This window comes from Haemaphysalis longicornis, unplaced genomic scaffold (genome assembly GCF_048455015.1).
Source record: "Haemaphysalis longicornis isolate Haplotype H1 unplaced genomic scaffold, Haemaphysalis longicornis Haplotype H1 scaffold_1, whole genome shotgun sequence".
In the NCBI taxonomy this organism is placed as follows: domain Eukaryota; kingdom Metazoa; phylum Arthropoda; class Arachnida; order Ixodida; family Ixodidae; genus Haemaphysalis; species Haemaphysalis longicornis.
Window position 1 is genome coordinate 338269511 of NW_027526203.1, and position 25371 is coordinate 338294881.

The 25371-nt window shown below is 49.2% G+C and overlaps 1 protein-coding gene across 1 annotated transcript in view; it reads right to left on the reverse strand.

Annotated features, from left to right (window-relative positions):
• The window catches only part of LOC144170557 (sodium-coupled monocarboxylate transporter 1-like), a 91883-nt gene that overhangs the window by 19097 nt on the left and 47415 nt on the right, over positions 1-25371 (reverse strand). Inside the window, exons 7-11 of the mRNA XM_077700426.1 lie at positions 19160-19289; positions 18957-19045; positions 17816-17925; positions 3667-3734; positions 2692-2778 (exon numbers count right to left, since the gene is read on the reverse strand). Coding sequence (XP_077556552.1) covers positions 2692-2778; positions 3667-3734; positions 17816-17925; positions 18957-19045; positions 19160-19289 — 484 coding nt within the window. The remainder of the gene's footprint in view (positions 1-2691; positions 2779-3666; positions 3735-17815; positions 17926-18956; positions 19046-19159; positions 19290-25371) is intronic.

Here is a 25371-nt window from a genome sequence, read left to right on the forward strand (position 1 = left end):
CGATTCGCTCCAATCCTTCAACTTCCGTTCCGGTGTAAAACGACCTCTCCAAGAGTAAAGATGGGGCTCGCAAGAAATCTCCTTCCACGGAAAAGATTCAATCAAGGAAGAATCGATATGAAAGAGCGAAACGTCGCCGTTATACAACCTATACAACACAAACAGAAGATGATTGAAGATGCCACCTGCGGTGGTTTCAAACAGTCGCTCAAGAAAAATAAAACAGTGCCCCTCCACCAAACGTAACAGATGGCGCCAAGAAACCGTTTAAAGAAAATGCAAAACATGTCCCGCATAAAGAAATGCCCTTACGTTTCTTCGATTATAGGGTCATGCAACATTTTTAACAGCGAAGCTGTTTAGCAAATCGTTGATTCCGGCGTCTCACAAAAGTGATATAAAAATATAAATAAAAGAATCACCGGCAGTATTCGAACTTGTGTCTGATAGATGAACGGAGTTAGAGACAGTCGTTTCACCCACTTGGCTACGACCATTTTTTTCCCCATTGTATTTATTTCACAACATGGTAGTTTAGGAAACGGTATTTACGGCACACATTTACAACTATGTACACATACAAATGAGTTGATTGTGTACACATACAAACGTACAAACGAGTTGATTACAAGCTGAAAAACAGGACTAAACACAATGAACAATTATGTACACTTAGTTTAAAACGGGGACAACATTGAACCACTAATAAGGAGGGGATAGCCACCAGGGCGAGAATAATTTTGCTCGTAGACGACTTTAAGAATAATAATCATTCGGCAGAAGTGTGCTCTGGAAGAAACCATATGCTCATCGTGCTTTATCTAGCGTTCGCGTTTTCCGTAAACTATGAAGCGATTAGAAAAAAAACAATCATATAGCACATCACCGTCTGCGGGTGCTATGAGATACCGTAGACCATGTGAAGTCAATTAAACGTTCGTCTTAAGAGTTCTTTGGAGGACATTCCAAAATAGTATGGCATCCTTAAAATTTATGAAGCAGTGCTCAATGGTTTCCGGTACACCAGCCAAGTTAGTATAAGCAGTTCTGTAGAGTGGGGCTGAAAAAACATGGAAATTAGGTCCAGTAGAGATTAACACTAGACACAGTGAACACATATTCTGGGGAAAAACGAACCAACAAAACCCGTATTGAAGTGAACACTTCATACATAAACCCCCGCAAACATGGTTTGGTCGAGAACACTGATGAGGCAACAAGATTAGGCAAAACCTCAGCGAGGTTAACTTGCAAAAAGTGCAAATAACAGGGTGGGTGGAGTCCCGAAAAAAGGACCGCGCCACTATTTTCCGTCCAAAAAGATGGGTTAAGCCTAGCCCGCCAGGGCAAATCGGTCTAAACAGGTTGTCACGCCTCATTGGCTCCATGGTAGACGAACACACAAATGTTCCGAAAACCCGATGGAACCAGTGTATGTGATTACGAGCGCAATGAAGAATTTGCATTACATAGACCGATTTGGATGCCAAGAACATGTTACATGCCTGGGCACTTCCAAAAATCGACAGGTTATGCGGAACAAAAGCCTGCAAATAATTACGAAGGGCCTCAGTGCGCCCCCGGCAACAGCGACTTGGCTGCGACTGTGAGATAGTACCCGAGGGTCAAACGCCTTACTCACTCGGCTGTCACTGTGGTGAGAGGAATCATGCATCTGCTCGACACAGGACACGTGGTAGGGTACACGTTTCACCTGCGGGCGGGCATGCACGCACGCAGAAGTGGGGCGGGCGTGCACGCACAGCTGGGTCCCATGCCGCTACCAATAATGTCGGCTTAGCTGGTTCGAGATTTAAGCGTGGTAGTCTTGTGGCTCAATGTGTATTGTCAGCTGTCCTCCCTAATCGAGCGGTTTAGGTCTGGGTTGTGTGTTGCACAGACAGTCAGATGCCTACGACGGGGGAGGGAAACGGACAGTCGCATGTTTGTCCGCTAGAATAAAGCTTAGTAAGACCTTCCCACTTTGACTTGCTATGGGACGGACGCATGCCATTGGCTTGGAGGAAGAGCGGGAATTGAAGAAGCGTCGGTCCGAAGAGAAGGGCGAATATGTGCGAATACAAAACTAAAGCTGCGAATTCCTCCCGGATTAACGGCAACTTGCCCGCTTGGAACACCGGCAGCGGGAAATATTACTTATTCAGCTTAAAGGGCTTTTAGGATGACGTTTTCGACGGTTTGTTTCACTTCTAAGGTCGCGCACAGACCGCTTGCTTGCGCGACCTGTTTTTCTTTCTGAAGGGGGGGGGGGGGGGGGGGGGGCGTGCACGCGGAGCTATAGGTTTCACGTCCTTACTGGAGCCGTGCCCGTCCTGCTGGCAGGATGAATCAGCATGGACGTCAAACGGCCCAATGTGACTTTTCCGGTGTCCTCTGAGTGGTCGAGCGGATTGTGTTGGTGTGTTACTCGAACAGTAAGATGCCTACGAAAATGCAGTAAAAGAGACAGCTCCTAGTTTGTCCGCGAGATTGAACCTCTGGTCCCTTCCAAGCTTGCTTCTGCTAACTGGCTAGGAAGTATGCTCAATCGCAAGTCACCAACAACCGTGTTTTCTTTCGTGTACTCCGTGGACTGCGTGCAGCTTCGCAGGTCATCCTTCTTCCCATAGTGGCAGGCCACTAATTTTTTTTTCCATTTATTAGCATATTACAAAATAGAAAACTACTCACAATTCCATTGGCCCAAGGAAACACTAGTGCCATAAAAAAGAGGCCTACAAATGGTCCAGTCGCGCTGTTGTACAAAACCATAATAATCTGTGTGAATAAACATCACGGTAAGGATAAGTGCATGCCAACGCACACACAAGTAAAGTACACAACAGGCCCCCCTACTCTAAAGAACGGACATAAAACTCTTGAATGTCAAAATCAGAGGCAGCTGGGGCAGTTGCAAAGAGTTCATTGTGAAAACTTTAACTGCGCAGCGAGGCGAATACAAGACACGACACAGATTGCGCCTTCCCGTGTCCTGTCTTGTGTTCGTCCTTTTGCGCAGTTAATTTTTATATAAGAAAATATTGAATGCCTTTTTACTGTACTAAGGAACACGGCTGCCTGTTCCTGAAAGCATAAAACGTCTCTTTTTTTTTTTTTTGGGGGGGGGGGGGGGCGGCGGGGGGATTACGTGCGATTTTTGTGCTCTGGCTTCAGTGAAGGCTATATAACTCACAAGACGGAACATTATTTCATGACTGCAAGATGCGCAAGAACGAATATCTCTATTTACCAATGACAAGGAATAGTTTCGAGATTAATACAACACACTAACGTTCCTTGAATGATTTATGTTCCCCTAGCGAGAGAAAAAACACAATGTGTAAAAAGTTAATAACGGCTCCCCCCAAATTTACACGATCCGTGTTTTTCTGGCAACAATTTTTTCAACAGATCAACCTCCCAACATGAAAAAACGAAAATATTTTATCCACCAAGGTCACCATTCCATCAGCACAAAATAATCTACTCGTACGCTTGTTTTATTTCTCAATTAATAAAAAAATGTTGAACAGATATTTATGAGAACCCCCTCCAGCTAAAAGAAGCACTTAGCTTACAAAGCGGGCGTGGGGGACAAAACCTTGCCCTATGTTTTATAGCAAACGAAAACTGTGGATGTATGTCAAGTGGGCAATGGATGCCTACCTTTCCCGCTGAACCCATGTGAGGCGCTGCAATGGCATAACCCGTCATCAACGCACCAACCACCAGGGCTGAAACAAAAAAACCCAACACATTGTTTTTGCCACCTAATAATTCCGTGAGATACAAAGTAATTCACAGTAATTCTTATTTACAAGGCTCCCTGCTTCTTCCACCAATTCGAACTTCGCGCCGTATTTTCAATTCTTTCAGTGTACAAAATTTAAAGCTTAGACAAACGCTTTTAACAAATCATTCCTTCCATTAACGATTGATGATTGGAAGCGATTTACAGATCTAATAGTCCAAGAACGACATCCCCTAAAGTATAAGGCATTACTCGAAACACATTTCAAAACCGCACCGTCGTAATGTATGTGTATTAGTTTTTGTGTAATGAGTTTCTGTGTTTCTTTTGTGCAGTAAAATTACTTTGAAATTATTCAGGTATTAGTAGTGTAACCAGTTTACTATTATTGTTGCACTGCAACCATACTTTTCGAATTCTATATTGCTTTGTGTTCTTGGTCGGAAAATGCCTTTGTGTATGCTTTGCTCAAACCCCCCTCCCCCCCCACCCTTATGTGATACCCAGTCAGGGGCCCTTAAGGGCAAATAAATGATGATGACGATGAATAAAACAGCACCACATTCAAGAGCGCACGGGAGCCCGAAACAGCTTCAAAAATGCAGCGTCGATTACACAGCTCACCAAGAGCTGAAACGTGCCCGAGAATATGAACCTGTGTGTACGTATTGCGCAGGTTTGTTGAATAAGCGTAAAATGACAGTCTGTATGTTTGGAGAGAGAGAGAGAGAAACTCTTTAATTAAAGAGGAAACCACAGCGGGGTTTGCCGACATGAGTTCGCCGACATGCTACTCTGCCGGGAAAGGAGGAGAGGAGAAAAAGGCCATCGGTGTACTTACGAATAAGATCAGAGGAAATATAAATAATAATGACAACAAAATAAACATAAAATACAGCCCTGCTTCAGGGCATTGAGTTAAAAGTTTCTTGCGATGAAAAGAACGCTACAATGTTATAGATACACCAATGTCCTCGAGAAATTCGAATAATGCGGACAGCGCTTTGCGCTGAGCAGAGGGAGAGGCAAATGGTACAAGTACGGTTGAAGTACCAGTATCAGTGTTAATGGTCCAGATTGGAGGCAAAGAAATTTTGTTGCAAACGGCATCTTAATTCTTCATAAACAGATCATTCCAATAATTTATGTTCCACAGTTTAAAACAATTAGCTTCGCTTAGTGCACTTCGCATATATTGATAGACGGCGCCGTTATTCCACATCACGAACTGAAAGCATAAAAGTTGCGTCCTGAAATTTATTTTTAAGGGTTCCGGCTCCTTCCGCTGCTGCCCTCGTGTGCGTGTGCGTGTGCGTGTTTGTGGGCGTGTGTGTGTGTGTGCGTGTGTGTGTGTGTGGTGTGTGTGTGTGTGCGTACGCGTGTGTGTGTGTGTGTGTGTTGGGGGAGGGGGTGTAAGTGGGTGGGTGTGTGTGTGCGTGTGTGTGGGGGGGGTGGTAAAGTTGTGTTTTATATTTCGAATGGCTGATCAGTGTTTTTCAGAATGTGGTTGTTTTTATAGGTACTCTGATTGTAAGCAGCCAAGCAAGCTCGCATAAAATTTATTTATAGCATTCCTCGGGCTTTGAATATTTGTAGTGTGCTGTGTACTGCTACGCAGTGTTACAGCGCCCAACCTTTACACACCCATTCAAAGATAAACTTAAGGGTCCAGTGGTCACTTCTGTGGATCATCCCACTAATTCAACAGAAGAAACAAATGGACACAACAGGACAACAACAATTACACGGCGTGCCACACACACACCTTCCGAGTTGACCGGGCAGATTGTACGCAGGCATAGTATTTGATGACTGAAAGTACGCAAAAAAGATTAGCGCCCTTCAACTCCGCGAAGCAGGATGACCTGCGGAGCTGGACGCAGCCCACGGACTGCATCAAACAAAACACGTTTGTTTGCAGTTTGCTATTGAGCATAATTCCAAGCCAGTTAGCTGAATGCAACTTGAAAGGACCAGAGTTATTCTAGAGGACAAACATGGAGCTGTCTGCTTCCGTCCCGCGCATTAGACATATTATGTCTGCGTAACACACCAACCTAACACGCTCGACCGCTGAGGACACCGTGCAGGTCGCATTGGGTCGTTTGAACGCCTCGTTTGAACCTCCCGCCAGCACAACAGACATATCATCAGTAAGGGCAATAAGGGCATGTTCATGGCCTCGAGGACATACCTTGGTGCCACCTACGAGTGACGTCACTTGTTGGACGCCGGGTCGTGTTGTCGTCTGCTACAACACATTTCCTGTGCGTATGCGGAAGCGTGCTTTTTTGTTGTGGCCACCGCCTCCCCCCTCCTTGTGGATTTGATGCAAATTACCCAAAAAAAGTTGTCTGCAGACCGAATAATCCGGGCAAGCAATCAGCGACTCGCTTATTCCCGGCGACACCGCCGCGTTCATTTGCTACCATCGCGACTCACAGCTCGTAGGCAGCCAGCTAACGCCAAGGACGATGCAACTGACGCCGAGAAAAGGGCGCTGTAAATTCATCATGAACGGGACATGTACGAGACTTTGTGTGCAAGGAGACACCTTGCAGGAAGCACCTTGTACAACAACTTGCACACAGAAACACCGCGTACTGCTCGCATTGCCTGGTAAACAGATGACGACGCGAGAACGGTGATCGGATTGCTTCGCCGCACGTGCTTAAAACTGTTGTTATGGTCTGCAGTTTGGCTTAATAAGTGTCTATTTCCCCAACAATGTTTTTTTAGTTATGCCCGAATTTGATTAACGATCACTGCCGTAGCCTGTACTCTGCACGGCTGATTGTTTACTTTTCGCGACAACTTGTCCACAATGTATAAAGGGTATGAACGCGAGTTTTTAAAGCCTTCGAGCGGGTTTAGACAAGGCTATATTTAGTTTTCATGAGGACCTCGGCGTGGGAACTTATAATTGCAACGTGAGCTTTTGTCTGTTTACAGTGAGCCGGCCTTTCTCAAGCATCAATTTCGAAACTCACGGCTGCTCACAGAAGGCGAGGCTGTGTACGAGGCGAAACACGTCGGCAATGATTTGGGGTACTGGGGAGTTTTCGAATAGGAGAACCGAGCGTTGGGGGCCCCAAAGAAGTTAGAGAAAACCAAATGCAACACGCGAGCGCGCGACGGGATGGTCTTCTCCAACAGTTCGCAGCCGGCTTCGGATGCACGTAATCGAATGTTGGGATCTTTATGCTTAGCGTCGCGGCAGATATTTCATCGCCGCTATCATTACAGTTGCGAATGACAGTCCCTAACACAACTTTTCACCGCACTGTCACCCCCCTTCTCGTATGATCAAGATGCCTGCCACGGCCTCGGCCGATACTTGCGCGCAGATATCGCCACCCTTCGGCGACTCAACAGCGCGCGTTCGGCCTGCGCCGCTGGGACCGACCTCCGCGGCCGGTCGGCGTAAATCGCGGCAGATATTTGAGCATCGCTTTGTAAACCACAGCTGATGACACTACCTAACATAATTTTTCATCACACTAACACCCACTTTCACCAATCTGGAACTTCTTTTCCACAACTTGTGTGATTTTAAAGAGCGGCGACAAGCTATTTGTTGCTCCCGCGATCTGCGTCGGTTGGAGCCGCACCGTCGGCCGTGCGGGCAGGCACGGCGGGTGCGTGTGCTTCTGCGAGCAGTAAACGCTTCACGATTTGTAATCTAGAAATTTAACTTGGCAATCGTCGCAGTCCACATTGTTGATCGGAGAAACAAGCCGCTGCTTACGCTTCGGTCGCATACGTCACACACCACCACGCTCATGTTGTTTGCGGATAATGTACCACATTTAATACGGTTAATAAGTCCCCGTGAGGTCAAACTACGCTTGACGCACTGAGAATTAACTTCAAATGACGGAAATTAACACGAAAATACTTTTAGAACGCACTTCCCAAGCGAAGTGCCACACCCTGCAAGCCAACTACGCAGCAAGATAGGAACGGTGATCCTACAAGTGACGTCAAAACGATCGCAGCGCCGGCCTCTCCCGGCAGTGGTGGGCTTCGCGGCCAATAACTGCGTGTGCGCGTGCCTCCCTCCTCTATCCTCTCCCAATCCATGCACTTCGGACTTCGCAATTTGGGACTTGTAGGTCCGCTTGTGTATGAGTCGGCGCTTGATGTGAACCTCCACCGCGCTGTCGTGCGAGATGTGGCCAGGGAGGGAGTGCAGGGTTCCTTGCACATCGACGGGAATGGTCACTATCTGGCCTCGGAGCCGTACTAACCGTGGCCGTGAGAAAGACGCCTTATGCACATAAAGGGCAAACGGGGTGCGATCAGGCGCTCCTGGACTGTGTTCAGGCGAGGGAAATGAGACGGGCGCGGCGGGAATACGTAGCCGAAGGTTGTCGCGTACTTGGACATGACACTGTTTAGTAGGGACTCCTTGCACGTTCCGCACACCGTGAACTCCTAAATATTGGAAGCGCTTTGAGGGAAGTTTGCGGCCAGCGCACTTAAACGTTTCGAATTTGGTAGACGTTGTTGTCGAACCGGTGTCTATCGCACACTTCGCAACTGACGCGAAATCGCGATCGAAAAATTGCGTTTGAATTTTGAATGAGCACCTTTGATGCGTTGTCCTGCCTGGCGGCGTGGTAACGGCGCATTCAAGCGGCGTCGTCGGTGTTGCGTCGTTGTGCGGCGCCTTTATGGCCGAACCTTCAGCGCTTTGATCAGCTTCCTGTTCCTGGTCGATTCGTGATTCTCCGTGGCGACGTTAATTCTCGCTTCGGCGTTCGTGGCCTTGTTCATGGAATTATCTCTGTTCCTCCGGGAGCGAACGACTCGTGGCCGTCCCATGGCTCGCAGGTTCCGAACACCATGAACTATTCAACGGTGGAAGTCCTTTGCGGGAATCCTTTGACCAGAACCCGAAGCGCCGCCTCCTTCCCGTCCGAAGTCCGAATCTTTAGCGTTTCCGATTGTGATTATAGTCGTTATCGAAACAGGGTGTATCGCACACTTCGAAACTGGCGCCGAAATGGCGATTGACGAAATGGCGTTTGAAATTAAGTAAATCGCGCTGCATGTTCTGGGGTAGCGGCTTTGTGTTGTTTGTGCAATCATTTGCGCTACTGTTCGTGGCGATTCTCCTTGAATCGCTATTATTATTCCTTGGAGCGAAAGACACTCATCCGTCCCAATGCGACCTAAAGTGCAGTTGCTTATAACGGTGTTAGCGTAATTATCAGCCGTTTGGGAAACTTGTGAAAGATGCATCGGAGGGGGAGAGGGGAATAACAGTTGTTAAATACGGGTCGGCGGTGGCGAGGAAGAGCACCGGAGAGGCGCCAAGTAAATCCGCTTCACAGGAATGAAAACTGAGGGGGTTAGACAAATACTGCTTCACAGTAAAAGGCTGTTGTTCAATCAACAGATGTCTGTTTCCATTGCCCCCCAGTAAACTAAGCAAACCGTCAGGCTTTTCTTAAAGTTAAAGTAAGTAGTTAGTAAACGCTAAAGTAAGTAGTTAGTGAGCAGAGCTTACCAGGGGTTCTTTCTGCCTCTTTGAAACGAAAAAGCTGTGAAAGGGGGTTTACAAATAGCTAATAAACCAACAAGGCGAATCAAGTGCAAATATTAGTTTATCAAATGTGCAGAATACGCATAGGTTGGTGGAATTCAGCAACTTGAGCACTTCTATTATTACTTAGCGTGCAAACTTTTTACAGGAAAAAAAAAACACCGATGAAGTCGAGCCTTCAACTTGGCTGGATCTTTTTTCCCACTCCTTTACACCACAATAGCGCTTTTCAATTGACAAGTTTCTACAAGCAAAAAGAACACAAAGTATGGGATGGAGTCCATCCTACTGAAGTGGATGACCAGAGAAGGTATTGGGTGTTCCCAAAAATTATGCGATAAAGTGAATTGGCGTTAAAAATTCACTTTGGAAGATTTTCATTTCGACTGAACCGGGACGAAAATGACCTTGCGTTGGACGTCTGCACCGTGGCGTGAACGTTCACGGGAGCGTTAATGACTTGCCTTTTGATGCCAAAATGTCGTTAGCCGCATGTGAGACTAAGGCGCGGAGCTTCAGTTTCGGGAGGTGAGCCGGCCTCTTGAGGTACACCAAAACAAACGTCGTAAATGGAAGCTGTGAGTCGATTGTGAGTCGCTCGCGCTCACCACTCGTCGTCACCACTCGCACGTGTGAGCAGCAGATTCTTCTTGAGTCATGACCCGGAAAAGTATCAGTGCATTACGGCATCAGAAGTCCATCCAAATCGTATTCCTGAATCAACACCCCACCGGACACTTAATTCCACGGTTCCCCATAGCAGGAGGGCAGTGATCACATATTCCCGAAGATAAACGCAATCGCGCCAATAGCAACCATCGCAGCGAGTGGTTTTTCGAAGAATAGCCAAAAGCGAGTAGAAGCGCAAGAGTGGCGCTCACCCCGGTAATTCCAGCAAATCGCGTGAGTAGCGCGAGTGCACACGCCCGTCGGAAGTAGTGAGGTGAGCTCAGAACTCGCGGGTAGTGACTGGGGTTGAACACTCACGAGTGGTGAGCGGGGCTCTCGGTCACCGGAACTCACACTCGCGAGTGGTGAGCGGGGCTCGCCGAAAGGGGCGCTCGCACACGCGAGTGGTGAGCACGGCTCGCCGCGAGGGGCGCTCGCACTCACTCGCACTCGCCAGTCCAAAGCGATGGCCAGGCTCACACACCCTTCACTTGTGAGTGGTGAGTGGGGGGATTGTGAGCGCACTCGTGAGTGACCCTGCCGACCTGTGGTGACTAGCAGCAAAGCACATTTTAATCGCCGCGCCACAGGAGACGGAAGCAAGGATACTACCCTACGGGACCCCAAAACAACGGGAAGTGTCACATTATCTGCCATTTACTTCCACATACTGGCCGCGATCCTACCAATAAGCAGAAACTCAGGCTCCCAAAAAGGAGAGAAGCCTGATTACATGCAGCTTGTGAAGCATTTTTTTAAGGGGCACTGACACAAAAATTTTGCATCTTGTTTTTTTTGTTGCGATTAGTAGCTAGTGACCTACTTATAACCTGTATAAACCTCATTTGCTTCAGCGTGCGACGGTTGTTTAATTAGAGGCATTTTCAATGCGGCCAGTCGCAGTTTCGGTTTCAGCGAGTGCCGCGAAACGATGGATTTTGTGGATTTTGTGTGAACAAAGCTGACCACGTGACCATCGGAGGCATATCACAGAGCAGAGCCGCCGTAGCACTGTCGAATCCGCAACGACGGCAGTTTCTGCGAATGCCCCCACGTACTGATCTCGTGAGGCGCTTAATTAAAAAGCGACCGTGGATGTGACGCAGGCGCTGCGAGTGCAAATGCTACCGCGGCTAAAGAATGACGCGCGACGCTCGATACGGTGGGTGGCAAGACGCGCGCTGGGAGCAGCTGGCCGGTCTGCCTACAGGTCCGCGTACAGATGTGTTCGGCTTAGCACTGCGGCGGATATTCGAATGCCGCTCTCGTAAGCGGTGCAGATGCCAATTTTTAATGCAACCCGCCGTCGCATCATTAACTCCTTTCTCATGTAAGCCACCATGGTCGGGACTTGGGGACAATTTCGTGCAGCGGTAACAATCTATCACTCGAGCTACCTGCGCCGGCCTGGGCCACTTCGCGGCCGTGGCCACCGCCTGCACAGCGACCGTGCGGCTAGCTCAGTGGGCTTTTCGTGCCTCCGGCGCGTTTTCGCATCCAATGGTAATAAACAGTAATAGAAACAAAGTGCCTGGAATCGCTGTAGAACTTTGGTCGCGGCCAGCTGCCCGATAAGCTGACGAAATCACGGCGCCTCCGCCGCCAACAATCGGGTCGTTCGTTCCCGAGAACAGAAGCTCCGCTCTCCGGCCCTCCGATTGGAGCGGCGAGCCGGGCGAGCCGGCGAAAAACGCCGGCAGTGCGGAAGCGGCAAACACAAACTCGTGACGTGTTTGGATGTTGTTTATCTACACAATATCCTCGGGATGTCGATTGCGCGTGGTCCTCTGTTGGCTGCTCTGTTGCGTTTCGCACACTTTAAAATTGATTTTAAATATGTTCTAGGCTGTATTCGCCGCTGATATTTTGCAGATGATGTATATGTGTTCCCACCAATCTATCTCCGAAGTTATCTCGCCTTCAAAACTTTGTGTCAGTGCCCCTTTAATTAAACAATACAAAAAATATAGCTGACTACAGGCTCATTCAGTACGTGTAAAAAGTTCGTGTGACCTGCGTGTGCCAATGGTTAAAGAAACTTCCATGTGCTGGACACGTCCTTTGAGTTTGCAGGTATGGGTAATTTTCAGTAATTTTGTAGGTCCAGCTGCTTTTACCGAAGCAGGTTGATGGCCTGCGCTCTCGCTATGTGCGAAATAAAACTTGGCAGATTTGGAGTCAGCCTAATTGAGGCAAACAATTGCACCGGACACCTACAGGAAAGGATAGCCTAAATGCGTCTTTTAGGCTTTTGTCTCTATCAAAGTTATTTACTAACTAATATGTGCCATTGCCCTCGATGTGAGGTGCGCAAAACCTTATAAAAGGGTTATTTTGTAGCCCACAGATGACGTTTGAAAAGTGGGCACCACGTGTTAACATATCCAGAGAACACTGCAGCGCCAGTCGATTGAACGAATCCCGTTTTTGTGCTTTGTGTGTACGTTCGGCGCTGACTACAAGGGATCGCGGTGTGTTACATTCAGTCACAAGAATAGTAATCCCAAAATTAAAAGATAAAACAAAGTGTAAAGGGGGGCAGATGCACTGATTTTACTAGAACAGTACTTGGCCGGAATGTTTGTGTACCAAACATGGTATACCTGTGAGAATTTAGCATGATATCGCTGGCTTTATTACCCTAAAAAACGCCAACAAGTGCCGCAATATTTCAAACAGCATAGAACACCTCAGAAGATGATGCTTTGAGCAAGAGTTTATTTCTGCTCAATGATCGGGTGCAGCAGATTAATCTTTATACTGTGAGGAAATCCGTCCTCGCCGTTCTTCGAAATAAACCATCCAAGCCCTGTCGTCAGCCGGCTGCCCCCCTAATAGACGGGAAACGACCTAGCGTGTTTACAATAGCACACAGCGCAGAGGCGATCCGTGCTACTGCTGGACATACGCCTATTTCGGCGACTTTGGCCACCCAAGCCCTCAGCGGCCGAATGCAGCCCTAATGACCGGAAACGACAAGACAAGGTCACAAAAAGCTCGACCGGCGTCTTCTTTTTCTTCAGTGGCGTACCGCGCATTGTCGCCCTGCCCGTTAAGGCGTGTCTCACGACGCTGTAGACGCCGCACTGCAATGAGCCACCGAAGGTGGGATTACCAGATGGGATTACTAGATGGGCCTTGCCGAGGTCAACCAGATGTTCAGCTGTGCAAGAGGGAAACTTGCGCTCTCTGTAGGCCCGTGCACATGAGACATGAGCCCCGGATACATGAACTCGACGAGAAAGGGTCGAGTCGACTGGTGGGTTGAGCTACCTCGACCGCTCCCGCGTTTATATGAACCCCGTGCAAAGAATCGAGATGAGGGGAGCGGAGAGGTTCCCGGAAAAGGAGCTACTGTATTTTCACGATTCTAACGTGCACCCTTTTTTGTTGCTAAAAGGAAGCCATTAAATTTTGTGCGCGTTACAATCGGGCTCAAAACCGAAACAGTCTTTAAAGTGGCCAGCAGCATTGCCTTAGTGAACGGACACGAAGTCCTCCCAAAATTCAACTTAATCTAATAAAAACAATCCGTCAACACCACGTGAGTAAATTTCGGCGCAGTATTTCCGCAATGGCATTCCGCATACCTTGGTCAGCTGTTGCACATTTTTTTTGTGCTGCTGCAATTAGTCCGTCACGCCTAGAATTATGAAGATCAAGGCACTTGAAATCGCAGAGCTTCAATGTTCGCCGCTATAACTTTATTTGCAGAAGCAGCTGGACAAGCAATCTTATGAAGCACAATCATTTTTGGCTTCCACAGCTGCATACGCCAAATAAAATCTCCGTCTTCCAGGCACGTGGTTTCATGTCTTTTTCATCTGCGCGATGCATTTAGTGTCAAATTACCTTTTGAAATTTTCTTGCGCGAAATTACCCGCACCTTACAATTCGGGGCGCGTTAGAACCGCGCAAATGCGGTATTCTGCTCCTCGCGGCCCGCCGACTCAACCCGACAAACGAGTCAACCTACCCCCCCTGCCTCCAGGTCGACTGGACTCGCCACGACGATTCTTCGACCCAACCCGTCCGCTTATACATGGAGGGGTTGAGTCCAAAAAACATGTTTCTTTTTACTCAATACGGTCTCGTCGGGTCAATGTAAACGGGGCTACTTATACACGGACTCGACTGGCGGATTCAGCTTACCTCGAACCCTCCCGCGTTTATATAAACCCTGTCCAGGGAATCGAGGTGAGGGGACCGGAGGGCTACCCAAAAAAGGAGCTATGCAGCTCCTCGCGGTCCGCCTACTCAGTCCGACGAGGAAGTCAACCTACCCCTTGCCTGCAAGTCGAGCCGACTCAGCCCGTCATGGATGGGTCGAGTCGAAAAGAACTTTTTTTTCTCGACTCAACTCTCTCTCCTCGTGTCCATGTAGACGGGGCTAAGGACTCGATGACGGAAGGTTGAGTCGAGAAAAACCGTTTTTTTTCGACTCGAACCACCATGTATAAGCCGATGGGCAGAGTCGAAAAGACGTCAGGCAGATTCGGTTCGACTTGCAGGCTGAGGTGGGTTGACTCCCTCGCCGGGCTGAGTCGGCGGGCCGCGAGGAGCTGCATAGCTCCTTTTCGGGTAGCCCTCCAGTCTCCTCACCTCGATTCTTTGCACGGGGTTCATATTGTAACGAGACACATATGTGGACAATACCTCATGGCGCAATCATCCACCACCGATGGCGACGAGGATGGGGCGGACGCGAGCTCTTTCATGGCCGCTTGTACATAGATAATCCATGTAAATACATCGCTGCACCATCGTCGAACATTCCTGTCATCTTTGCCTTGTCGCCACGTAACAATATAAACGCCGGAGGGGTCGACATAAACTGAATCCGCCAGTCGACTCGACCCACTCTCTTCGAGTCCATGTGTCTGGGGCTGTGTAGGCGTCAGTTTCAGCGCCATAGATTTCCCTGATTGATGAGTTCTTAATCACAGCGGGAAAAAAAGGGAAAGCGGGGACGGACCCAGGCGTGTTTATTGAATCATGAATTCACCCTTGGAAATGAGCGCGCTAATGCGCTCGCCTGCGAGCTCAACACCTGGGCAACATCGTATGGTCATCCGAGGACCATGGCCTTCTCACGCAGCCGCTTATATTGACGCAAGAGAAGCACTTCGGGAGGCATGCCTTTTCAAACAGCTGTTTCCGCCGACACCTCACAGTACGCTTACACGACGGCATTAAGTTATACTAAGACAAATACAGAACCCGTTCCTCCCCCTCCTTGCATGATACACAAATTCCGAAAAATGGAGGGTACCCCACAATACCCGTGCTGCAAGAATACGCGGAAATGCATCACACACTTCGCACTTGCACCCAGAATCCCGCTCTCCCGCCCATTCCTCACGCCACCTTCGCCAAGTGGGACGTATGGCTGATCGACTCAAGCTCTCAAGGCCAGCGACAGCAGACTGAATGAACGGGCAGAGTTGGCCCTCAGCTCCATACCCGGAGGCCCAGACTAGGGAAATCTTCTGTTAATAAAGTTCACTCTCTTTCTCTTTCTCTTTCTCTCTATCTCTCTCGTTCGCGCAGGAGCGTGCTACCTGTTCATTTAGATCGAAAACGATATAAATGCTAGTATAAAGTTGTTTGTTATTTCTCCGATAAACTTGTTCCTCATGACTGCCTCGGCACGACACCAACCAAGCCCACTTCGAACACGCTACCCGGAGGCGCAAATGTACTGACATCCAGAAAAGAGCCGACGAGTTTGTGCCACCCCCCCCCCCCCTCCTTCATCATTCGATCCGAGGCAGACCATCACCATGTATGCGTCAGTTTATGGGAAGAGCTCGAATGTGCGTGCGTCTACACAAACGTTGCGGCTGCTGTGCGATCACGTGTGGCGAAACCAACACTTACGGCATCAGTAAATTCAAGCATGTTGTGGGACATAAACAACACATTTTATTTTCTCACACTCTCAGGGTGACTGGTTGAACAGAAACAAATTACCAGGCCCCGATGAACCAATCGCGACGCTTTTATTGTGCGACATAAATGGCCGCACGCGCCAGGTTAGAATGCCAAAGGAGACGGTAGCCCGTATTTGCTCATTTTTATCAAAGACCCCGTTAGTAGGGCTATCATTCAATAATGGGATACACGTGACGCAGTAGGAAACAGGCTTTGAGGAGGGAAAGCTGAGAATACGTTAATATGGAGTTTTAAAATAGGCGGCCCCAACGCTCTGGGGTCCCTAAGAGTCACGGGGCGCCGTACTACGCATGCGCAGAACCCAAGCCATCCTTGAGGTTTGGGTTTGCGTTGAGCGCGCCCGCTATTTTGCCTAAATATCTCCCTCTTCTAATACAGTCTTAGAATAGGGAAGCCGGCGTTGGGGCCCCCGAGAAATTAGGGGAACCCAAACACAACGCACTCGTGCGCGACGGGTTTTAGAAGAAGGGCGTCTCCAAGAGCCCGCTACCGGCTTGCCCTGCTTGGGTCGGCTCGGGTGAAGGGAACTTTAGGCTTAGCGTCGTGGCGGATATTTGATTGCTGCTATTCGTGCAACTGCGAATGACAATCCCTAACCCAACTTTACACCACACTATCATAACCTTTCTGGCATGTGCAACTTTATTTTCGCTATAATTGCTGTTTGACCGATCGGTGACCAAGACATCTGCCGTAGCCTGTTTCGATGCTTCCGCGAAGGTAGCGCCTTCCTTCGGCCGCTCGCCGCACCGCGCGCCGCGATGCCCGGTCGGACAGCCGAACCTCCTCGGCCGCTCAGAGTAGGCTTATCATCGCGGGAGATATCTGATCGCCGCTTTTAAAATCAGCGCTGATAACAATCCTTAGCACAATTTTCGCCACACAAACATCTACTTTCTCGCATGTGTAACTTTTTTTCCGCTATCAGATTGATTGGAAGAGTGGCGACAGGCTGTTGGGGGTCTGCGCCGATTCGAGCCGCTTAGTGGGCCGAGCGGGCAGGCGCGGCCGGCGTATGCGTGGACTGTTTCTGAGGGCAGAAAACGCTTCACGATTGTCTGCTTTACCCATTTCTTGCGAGCGACGTACGGAATCCACAAATTCAGCTCAGCGATAGCCCTAGTTGATCGGGTGGATCGAGAAACGAGCAGCACGTTTCGCTTCAGCCATGGTCACGGGCAGTCTTGCTGGCTGCGAGAGCGACGCTAGAACGCAAGCTGCTCTTGGGGCCAGCTTTAAGTGCGCCCGCTATTTCGGAAAAATAGCGTGCGCGCTAAACGCAAACCCAAAACTCCAAAGACGGCTTGGGTTCTGCGCATGCGCAGTACGGCGCCCCAAGACGCTTAGGGACCCCAGAGCGTTGGGGCCCCCTATTCTAAAACTCACTATTATGTATTGGAAGGCGTGAAGGCTACCTTGCTAGATTGAAGAGTTAGCAAGACAGCCGATGTCGTGTTATCGCCGAGGTTGGCGAAATCGCAGAAGCCAGGCCATTGTGTGTGCGAGTTTCCTAACTGGGTGAGCACTGCGTGGACTTGCCGTCATTCTGCAGATAAACGGAGAGTACGCGCTACGAGGCCGGGTTTACGACGAAGAGGACTGGCAGAAGTCGAAAGTTTCGCATGAGAAGGTTGATTGTGAGCTCCAGCCCGGACACGTTCGTTTGTAAGTACTGGGTGCTCAGATAGTGAGGTCACAGTACAAGACCAACAGCATCTGTGCCAGCCCGAATGGTGGCACATAACTCATCTAGGTAACCATGAGACAGCTCATCATCGGCGTGCAGGCCATAGGGCGTCAAGTTGTGCGAATTGTATGCCCAGCGACGTTTTTGACTTACACTGTTGAGCAAGCTTTAGATTGAGATAAATTAGCCATAAATAGCTTACCTAATCCTTTTGTGACGTTGGCGGAGTGCTTTTCATCCACGTTAAAATATCTTGATACAACGTCAACATAAATAACTGCCGCTTGAGAATTGATCAGCGAAGAAATTGTACTGTAAAGAAATACGCGATGTTACAAACAAGTTGTCCAAAGATGACGAGATAAAATTTAATGAACAAATATCGTCTGGTATCAGCTGCTTTGACAGTACGTAACACTATGCGTTCTAGATACGCGCACAGACCTCCGAGATTTTTTTTTTTTTTTTGACCCATCTAGCGCTTGCTCACTAAAATGCGAGTATAGATGAATGTTTCAAAAATTTGGGGTTTTACACTTCGAAGCGGCATTTGAGCTATGAGGCGGGCCGTAGCGGAATTCTCCGGATTAATTTAGACCCACTGAGGATCATTAACTGGTGCCGAACGCTGTACACACGAATGTTGTTTTGTTTTTTGCCTCCATCAGAAAATGACCACCGCGGCCGCGATCACACCCGCGTCCTTGAGGTCACAACACAACGCTCTAGCCACGGCAGCCACCGTGACGGGTAGGTGAATGTTCGATCTCTCGTAGAATCAGACGGTTGTCCTAACACGTTCTGTCGTGCCTGAGTAACAACCGAGCCATAAAATCTGGAATGGGGTTAATTTGCTTTGGCGTCATCACTGTGCCGGCAAGAGATGTGCAATCATGCTCAGGCAGTCTACATTTTTTATATCACTGCGGGCGCTATAAATTATTTCAACATCACCCATCAAAACTGCGCATTGCACTTGTGTGCTCCGAAGCCTTGATTATGTCAACACCAGCAAGAGGCAATACATGTCGCCATTATTCCTTATTACGCCGTCGAATTCTCCCTTTGGGTTCAGTTTTTTTTCTTTCTGTGTGCTTCACATCTTTTACGGGAATAAAAATGATGACGCTAGGGAGAAAATTGCACACTGACGCTGATATAATTTTTGTTGTCTTGGATAAATTTATCTCTTTACTTGTCGGTTGCAGTCATTCTGACGCGTCTGCTTTCTTTCGCAGTTCTCCCGCTTTGATGGTGCTCGGAGATATGCGTTTGTATGAATTGCGTGCAGAGAAGTATTCTACACTGTGCGGCCCCAAATAACCCGCCCTTCATTTGCGTACCTTGTTGCCGCGCTCACCACTCCGGCAAGGAACAATCCTGAGAAACAAGGAAATTCATTCAGGTTCTTTTTAACGTAGTACGGAACTATCTGAAAAGGAAAAAAAAAAAAAAAACAAGCGGTAATGCTTTCAACGTGCGGCAAACAATATCTGGCAGTTTGTTCTTCTATACTTTAACAAGGTATATCAATTTTCACTCTCACTTGATCGTATGAGCTGATCGCACCCGTGAGGAGGGGATCACAGTCGCGGAACCAGTAGATCAACGCCACTCCAAGACTGGAAGCCACGGCGTAAAATACCAGCACCAGCATCGTTCCCACCTTCGCTGTCCTGCATAGCATACCCTCAAGGAGTGAGACCTGGCTAGTGAATCTGTTACTTCGTGTGACGCATTGAATTTGTCAAGTTACGTTTGGAAATAAACTCTGTACTGACTCTTCCTGTACACTAAAATACCATTTTCAAATAGTTTGCCGCGAAGGGCTATTATGTATATTTAAATTTACATTCTTTTTGACCCCGTATTTAATTCAACAGTATCTCCTATTTAACTGCGCAATGTATTCAAAAGGAAACCGTTAATCGGGCCATTTACGCCAGGTGCAGCAGTTTTGAACAACGGTTTTATTTCACAGGAACCTGATTAAACATTAATTTAAACATAACATTTCGCATAAAGAAAAATCAACCTCCAGTCCTAACTGTGCGCTGAAAGTGTAGAAATCCCGATAAGTATTTCATAATTGGCCCGTAAAGGAAGCTGCCTTACAGGAAGGGTGTGCTCCAGAAAGTTGGGGTGTGCATGCGGGAGAACATGTTTTTGTGGCGCGTTGATTCTCCGCTATGAAACAGATTACACCGCGAAGGTTGACAGTGACGTTGAAGACACACAGGACAATTAGCGCTGATTTTCAACTGCTTATTTGATAGATAACACACGTACATATATCGTGCAAATACGCTCAGGCGCAGTAGGGGAAAAACCACTGATGTCAGCCTTTTCGGATGCAGAATCCACTACCTCCTCACCCACCCCCCAAGAATTAGTACGGGAAAACACACAAACAAGAACATTCAAAGCAGTGTACTAAACAATGCCCCCTATGCATCATGCAATTTAATAGAAGCGTCGCGCACGCACTGGTCGCCGTTCGTTATAAAAAAAATCCTTCTAACGGCTCTCGCGCTGTCTGGCACATGCCTCGCCCTAGAATATTTGCCCCGTGAATTTCGGTCCACAAAAGCAGGCACCGTAATGCGCGGTCAAGTATGCCAAACCATCTTTCTTGCGCATTGTGTTGCTTGCACAGCGCTTGCACATTGTGTTGCTTGCACAGACTGTTCTTGTGATCCGCATTTCACGGGCCCACGATTCCAGGGCGAAGCAGGTTCCAGACGACACGGGAGCTGTAGGAAGCGTTTAAACAGCAGAGCTGCTGTAAGTCATGCCTTCTAATTGCGAAGCACTTTAGGGGCTCGCCTTGTCGTTGTAGCTCGCTCGCTGGACCTAAGTAGAGCCCCACGGCGTCCCGTCGTAGCTGCTGTCGTCGCGGCGTAACCCAGATGCTTCGAAAGCCAAGCAGTTTATGTAGTCATAAGCGTTCAAAACTCGTGAACCACTGGCGCTTGTCGTACATCTCCCAGTTGTTTCGCGCAAAGAAAAGTGTGGATACATTTGAGACAAAATATACGCAATTAACCGGCAGCGCCACCATTCATTTAGTTAGGAACGCTCTTTCGGTGGGTTTTTACGACAGTACGCGAAAAAAAGTGGCAGTGCAACGCCGGCACTTGCGGGAGGAAACGTAAGCTTAAAAATAACAGAAATCCCGCTGGCGCAGTTTCCGGCACGGGGCGCGCGAGCACTGCGAAGGCTTGAAATTTGAATTGCATTGGATTGGGTGGTAGTAGTGAGCGGAAGACGGTGCTACAATCCATTATGGCGAATCATTGCTCTGCACTTCCTGCAGCTTTCACATTGAGTGGAACGTCTTTAACTTTTCGTTTATCTGCTGTGCCGCACGTAGGGGTAGGAGCACGCTCCCGGACCCACCCCTAGATTGCGTAGTGGTCTCGCAAAAGCCGGTTCCTCTCCCTCCCGATAGGGGAGGGAGCCTCACGCAGCTGACGTTTAGCTGCTGATTTTCTTTTTTTTGTGTGTGTGTGCGAAACGTAGAATTTGCGTGGCGACGGCGCTACTGTTCTCGGGCGAGCCCCCGTTTATATTCGAGCCGACACAAAAAATTATAGCCGTTCCACTCAATGTGAAAGCTGACGGAAGTGCAGAGCAGTGATTCGCCATAATGGCCTGTGGCGCCGTTATCCGCTCACTCTTACCACCCATCACGCTCGTCCCCGCCCTCTCTCACTCCTGTCCTGATGAATTCAACGGAGGTTTGTCCAACGCATTTCAAATTTCCCACCTTCGCAGTGCTTGCTCGCCCCCTGCCTGATACTGCGCCAGCGGGAGTTCTGTTCTTATTGTGCTTGCTTTTCGTCCCGCACGTGCCGCCGTTGCGCTGCCACTTTTTTTCGCTTACTATCGTAAAAACCAAGCCAACGAGCGCTCCTAACTAAATGAACGTGGGCACTGCCGGTTAATTACGTATATTTGGCCTCAAATGTGCCTACAGTTTTCTTTTCTCTAAACAACGGGAAGATGTATGACAAGCGCGAGCGGTTCATGAGTTTCGAACACTTATGACTATATAAACGGCTTGGCTTTCGAAGCCTCTGGGGTACACCGCGACGACAGCCGCTACGACGGAACGCCGTGTGACTCTACTTGGGTCCAGAGAGCGAGCTACGACGACAAGGCAAACCCCTAAAGGGCTCTGCCCTTAAAAACATAAAGCTCTACTGTTCCACCACATTTCACACCATGTTGAACCGGGTTTTTTTATTATTAGAAAGAAGGGTGACCGCTGCCTGAACGACAGCTCTGTTAAATTGCACGACGCAGGGCGGTGTTACGAATCGGCCAGCGCCGCAGTACTTCCCCGCATCACTCCTCGGCTGTGCGGCGAAGCCACTCGTGCGCCTTCGAAAACAGGCGCAATCATGTCGGTGACAAGTGGCGACAAGCCGCGTCAGACGCTTCGCTTTGAGCGCATTTCCAAAACTTCGGCGGCTCCCTGCGAGGCTCGTCTCCACGCTCTTCAAGGACACAGAGACCCCGTCGATCGCAACGGAGTCCTCCTCTCTCCCCTCTCTCGGACTCAACGTGCGCGGAGGCTACCGACGACTAACGAACACTGGAAAGAGCGTTGCGTGTGTCTGTGACGTTTGTGCGTGTTCCCACTTGTTGGCGTTTTGACCGTTACCGCTTTTGGGTATAAATAGAGCTGCCCAAGCGTTGTAACTCCTTCCTGTTAGAGCAGCGAATCGATGTTGTCGCTCTGCTCGAGTCCTGTATTGTAACCTCGCCCGTCGGGGCATTGTTCTTTGGCTTCGGCTCACCTCTCGCTATGAAGTAAACAGTTACGTTAGCCTACGGCTTCTGGACTTCTTCACGGCTGCAACAGCGGCTGGCCGCTCGCATCATACACGCTACCACTCGTATGTCGGAGGCCACGGAGATCGGATCGGGTGCCCCCGCCCGGTCGCAACAGCGGGTAGCTCTTGGTACATTCTTTTGAACGTTCTTTTTACTGCGCAACAGTACATGTCTGACCTTCCCACTTATCATCCTGGTGAAGCCGCTTTGCTCGGTGGCGCTCCGGGGCTCGTCCTCGCGATCGCCGATCTCTCTATCACGACTTATTCCTCTCGCCACCACGGATGCCTCTTTTACAAGTTGCGCAATCGGCCGACAACGGTGGTAACGCCGGAATCAGATGACTGTGGAGAATGCACAGAACAGCGACTGGGAGTATAAAACGACCGGATGCCGCCGCCGCCGTTTCCACTTCAAATTCCACCTCACCGAGTAGTTGCCAATTCGTCCCACCCGGAGAGCCATTTGCCCGTTGGGACGCCAGCGTGAGCCCGTAATTCCTCAGCTTGAAAGGCTTTCCGAGCGACATTTACGCTGTTGTATTCCACGCTAAGTATGCACCCATCACCGGTTGCCGGCTTATGGGTGCACGCGTTGGGCGTGGAAGAAGGGGGGCGTGCACGAATAGCTGGGATTCGTGTCGCTACCGATGACATGCCCGTTGTGCTGGTGGGAGATTTAAACGTGGAAGTCTCATGGCTCAATTCGCTCTGTCAGCTGTTCTCCGTAATAGAGTGGTTTGGGTCGGGGTTGGTGTGTTACAGAGACAGTAAGATTCTTATGACCGGGTTGCGGACCCGGCACACCCAAGCGCGGACCTCGGCGCTAAATAGCGCGTTCGTCGGTATCCGCTCGTGCCACGTGCCAATCCGTATTGAATACAGCGGTTCATCAACCCTGCGCCAACCGCACCCCTTCAACTCTGAGTGACCTCATCAAAAACGAGGGAGGCGAGTCCGGGCACGCGAATCCCCGAGCCCCGAGTCAGGCTGTAAGCTCACCCGGAAGGGTGATGTTCCTGTATCGTCATTGTTCATCTCTCGCCATGCAGTGAAGCAGTAGTTGTGCCTTCGGCTTTTTGTCGTCTTCACCAAGGCAGCAACTTTTGCTGGCCGCTCGACCACCGCGCTACCTCACATGACGGATGCGAAAGAGCCCGGTTCGGGGACGCCTTTACGTATGTAATAGCGACCACGGTGTTTATCTCAAGGGTTATCACGCGGGCATTTTAAAGTGTTTTTGAACGGTGTCACGCAAGTATGTGTCACTCTACGCGCCCCGTTATGCCGAGCGATAAACACACGTAAATGTTTAGCTTTGGTCTATCACAAGGTTTATTTAAATGCCGTACATGCAGCTTCGCAAGAGCGCCAACGAACGGGTAGCACGGTACTACGGACGGTGACGCTTGCGGTCGGCGTCGCGGGCCTGATATTCCGTATTGTTCGAGGTGCTGCCGCAGTGAGCTGACTCACGGCACTGTTGGCGGGACCTGTTTCCCTACGCGATGTTCCCTCTCCTTTTGCTCCCTCACACTTGGCGAGTGCACACTCCCCGGAGGCTGCCCTACGTCACAACTACGCAGCGAAGGAACCAGACCTCCCCTTTCCTCTTGCTTCCATACACTTGGCGCGAGTGCACTTCACATAAACGCGCCATGCCGATGCTCTGAGAGCGTATGTACGTCACCATCACGTGTTGCTCCAAGGTGAAAGACTCAGACAATCCCTCCTCTCTTGCTCCTAAGAACAAGTTTTCTTTTCTGCATGCGCACTGGTTCATGCGGAGGGCCCTCCTGGGCATGGAAGGACGTTTCACTGTAAAAACGTTTAGCCGTAGACAAGACCGAGGAAGAAATGCTATTTGGCACGTATCGTATGGCATAGGCTAAATCATTTCATTGTTCGCTACCCAGAAGTTTTTGCCCCGGCATTGTTTGTACGCGCAATACCTTCTTGGAGTCCTGTATGCGGGGGAAATCTCAACTTGAAATTGTACCCCGTTTCACACCATATACTCGATTATGTTCCACCAAAAACGAGTTTTTTGTGACACTTCAGTTTCAATGCGGTGTACAGGGGGGATTAAAAGAAATGCGAACAACGGAGCGCACAGCCTCCGACGCATGCCGCGCCTTCTGGCTGTAAAGTCAGTAAACTGCGCGCATGCGTAGTTCTTTCAGAGCGTTTGAGACTGTGGCCTACTGTCAGGGGAAATGCTTGATAAAGAAGCAACACCGGCCGTTTATTTTGAGGCGTCTTTTCACGCTGCGTCGCCACTGAACAGGATGTTCGTTGAATGGCATCATGCTAGCTGCAATCAGCCTGCTGCGCGTTTGGCTCCCGAATGTAAGAGATAACAGGATGCTCAGTGGCGCCAGACCATAAAAAGACTCCTCAAAATAAATGACCTCGTCGCTTCTTTATCAAGCATTTCCCCTAGCAGTAGGCCCCACTCTCAAACGCTCTGAATGAACTACGCATGCGCGCAGTTTACTGAAAGAGCAGCCAGACGGTGCGGCATGCGCCGGAGGCTGTGCGCTCCGTTGTTCGCATTTCTTTTAATTCCCCCTGTACGACCCTGTAGCCACTTTATATTCTAACTTGTGCAGCGGGATAAGTAACGAATCACTTGTACAAGGTACGAGGTATATTAGAGAACAATCACTTGTCAAGGAAGGTGTATCTCTCAAGCTCAAATGCACCAAATTTCATACGCAAATTTGTTACGCACGACTACAATTTAAATTGGGTACAGACGTTTTCAAGCCTTTTCCCTTTACGCTCACCAAATAAAAACACCATTTCCCTCGATGACAGCGTCTACACGGCACCGAAAATGTTTGCGTACTTAAAATGACGTCGCACTGATTCATATTGACCATCGCATCCTCGGTGGTAGCTTCAAGCTCTTCTG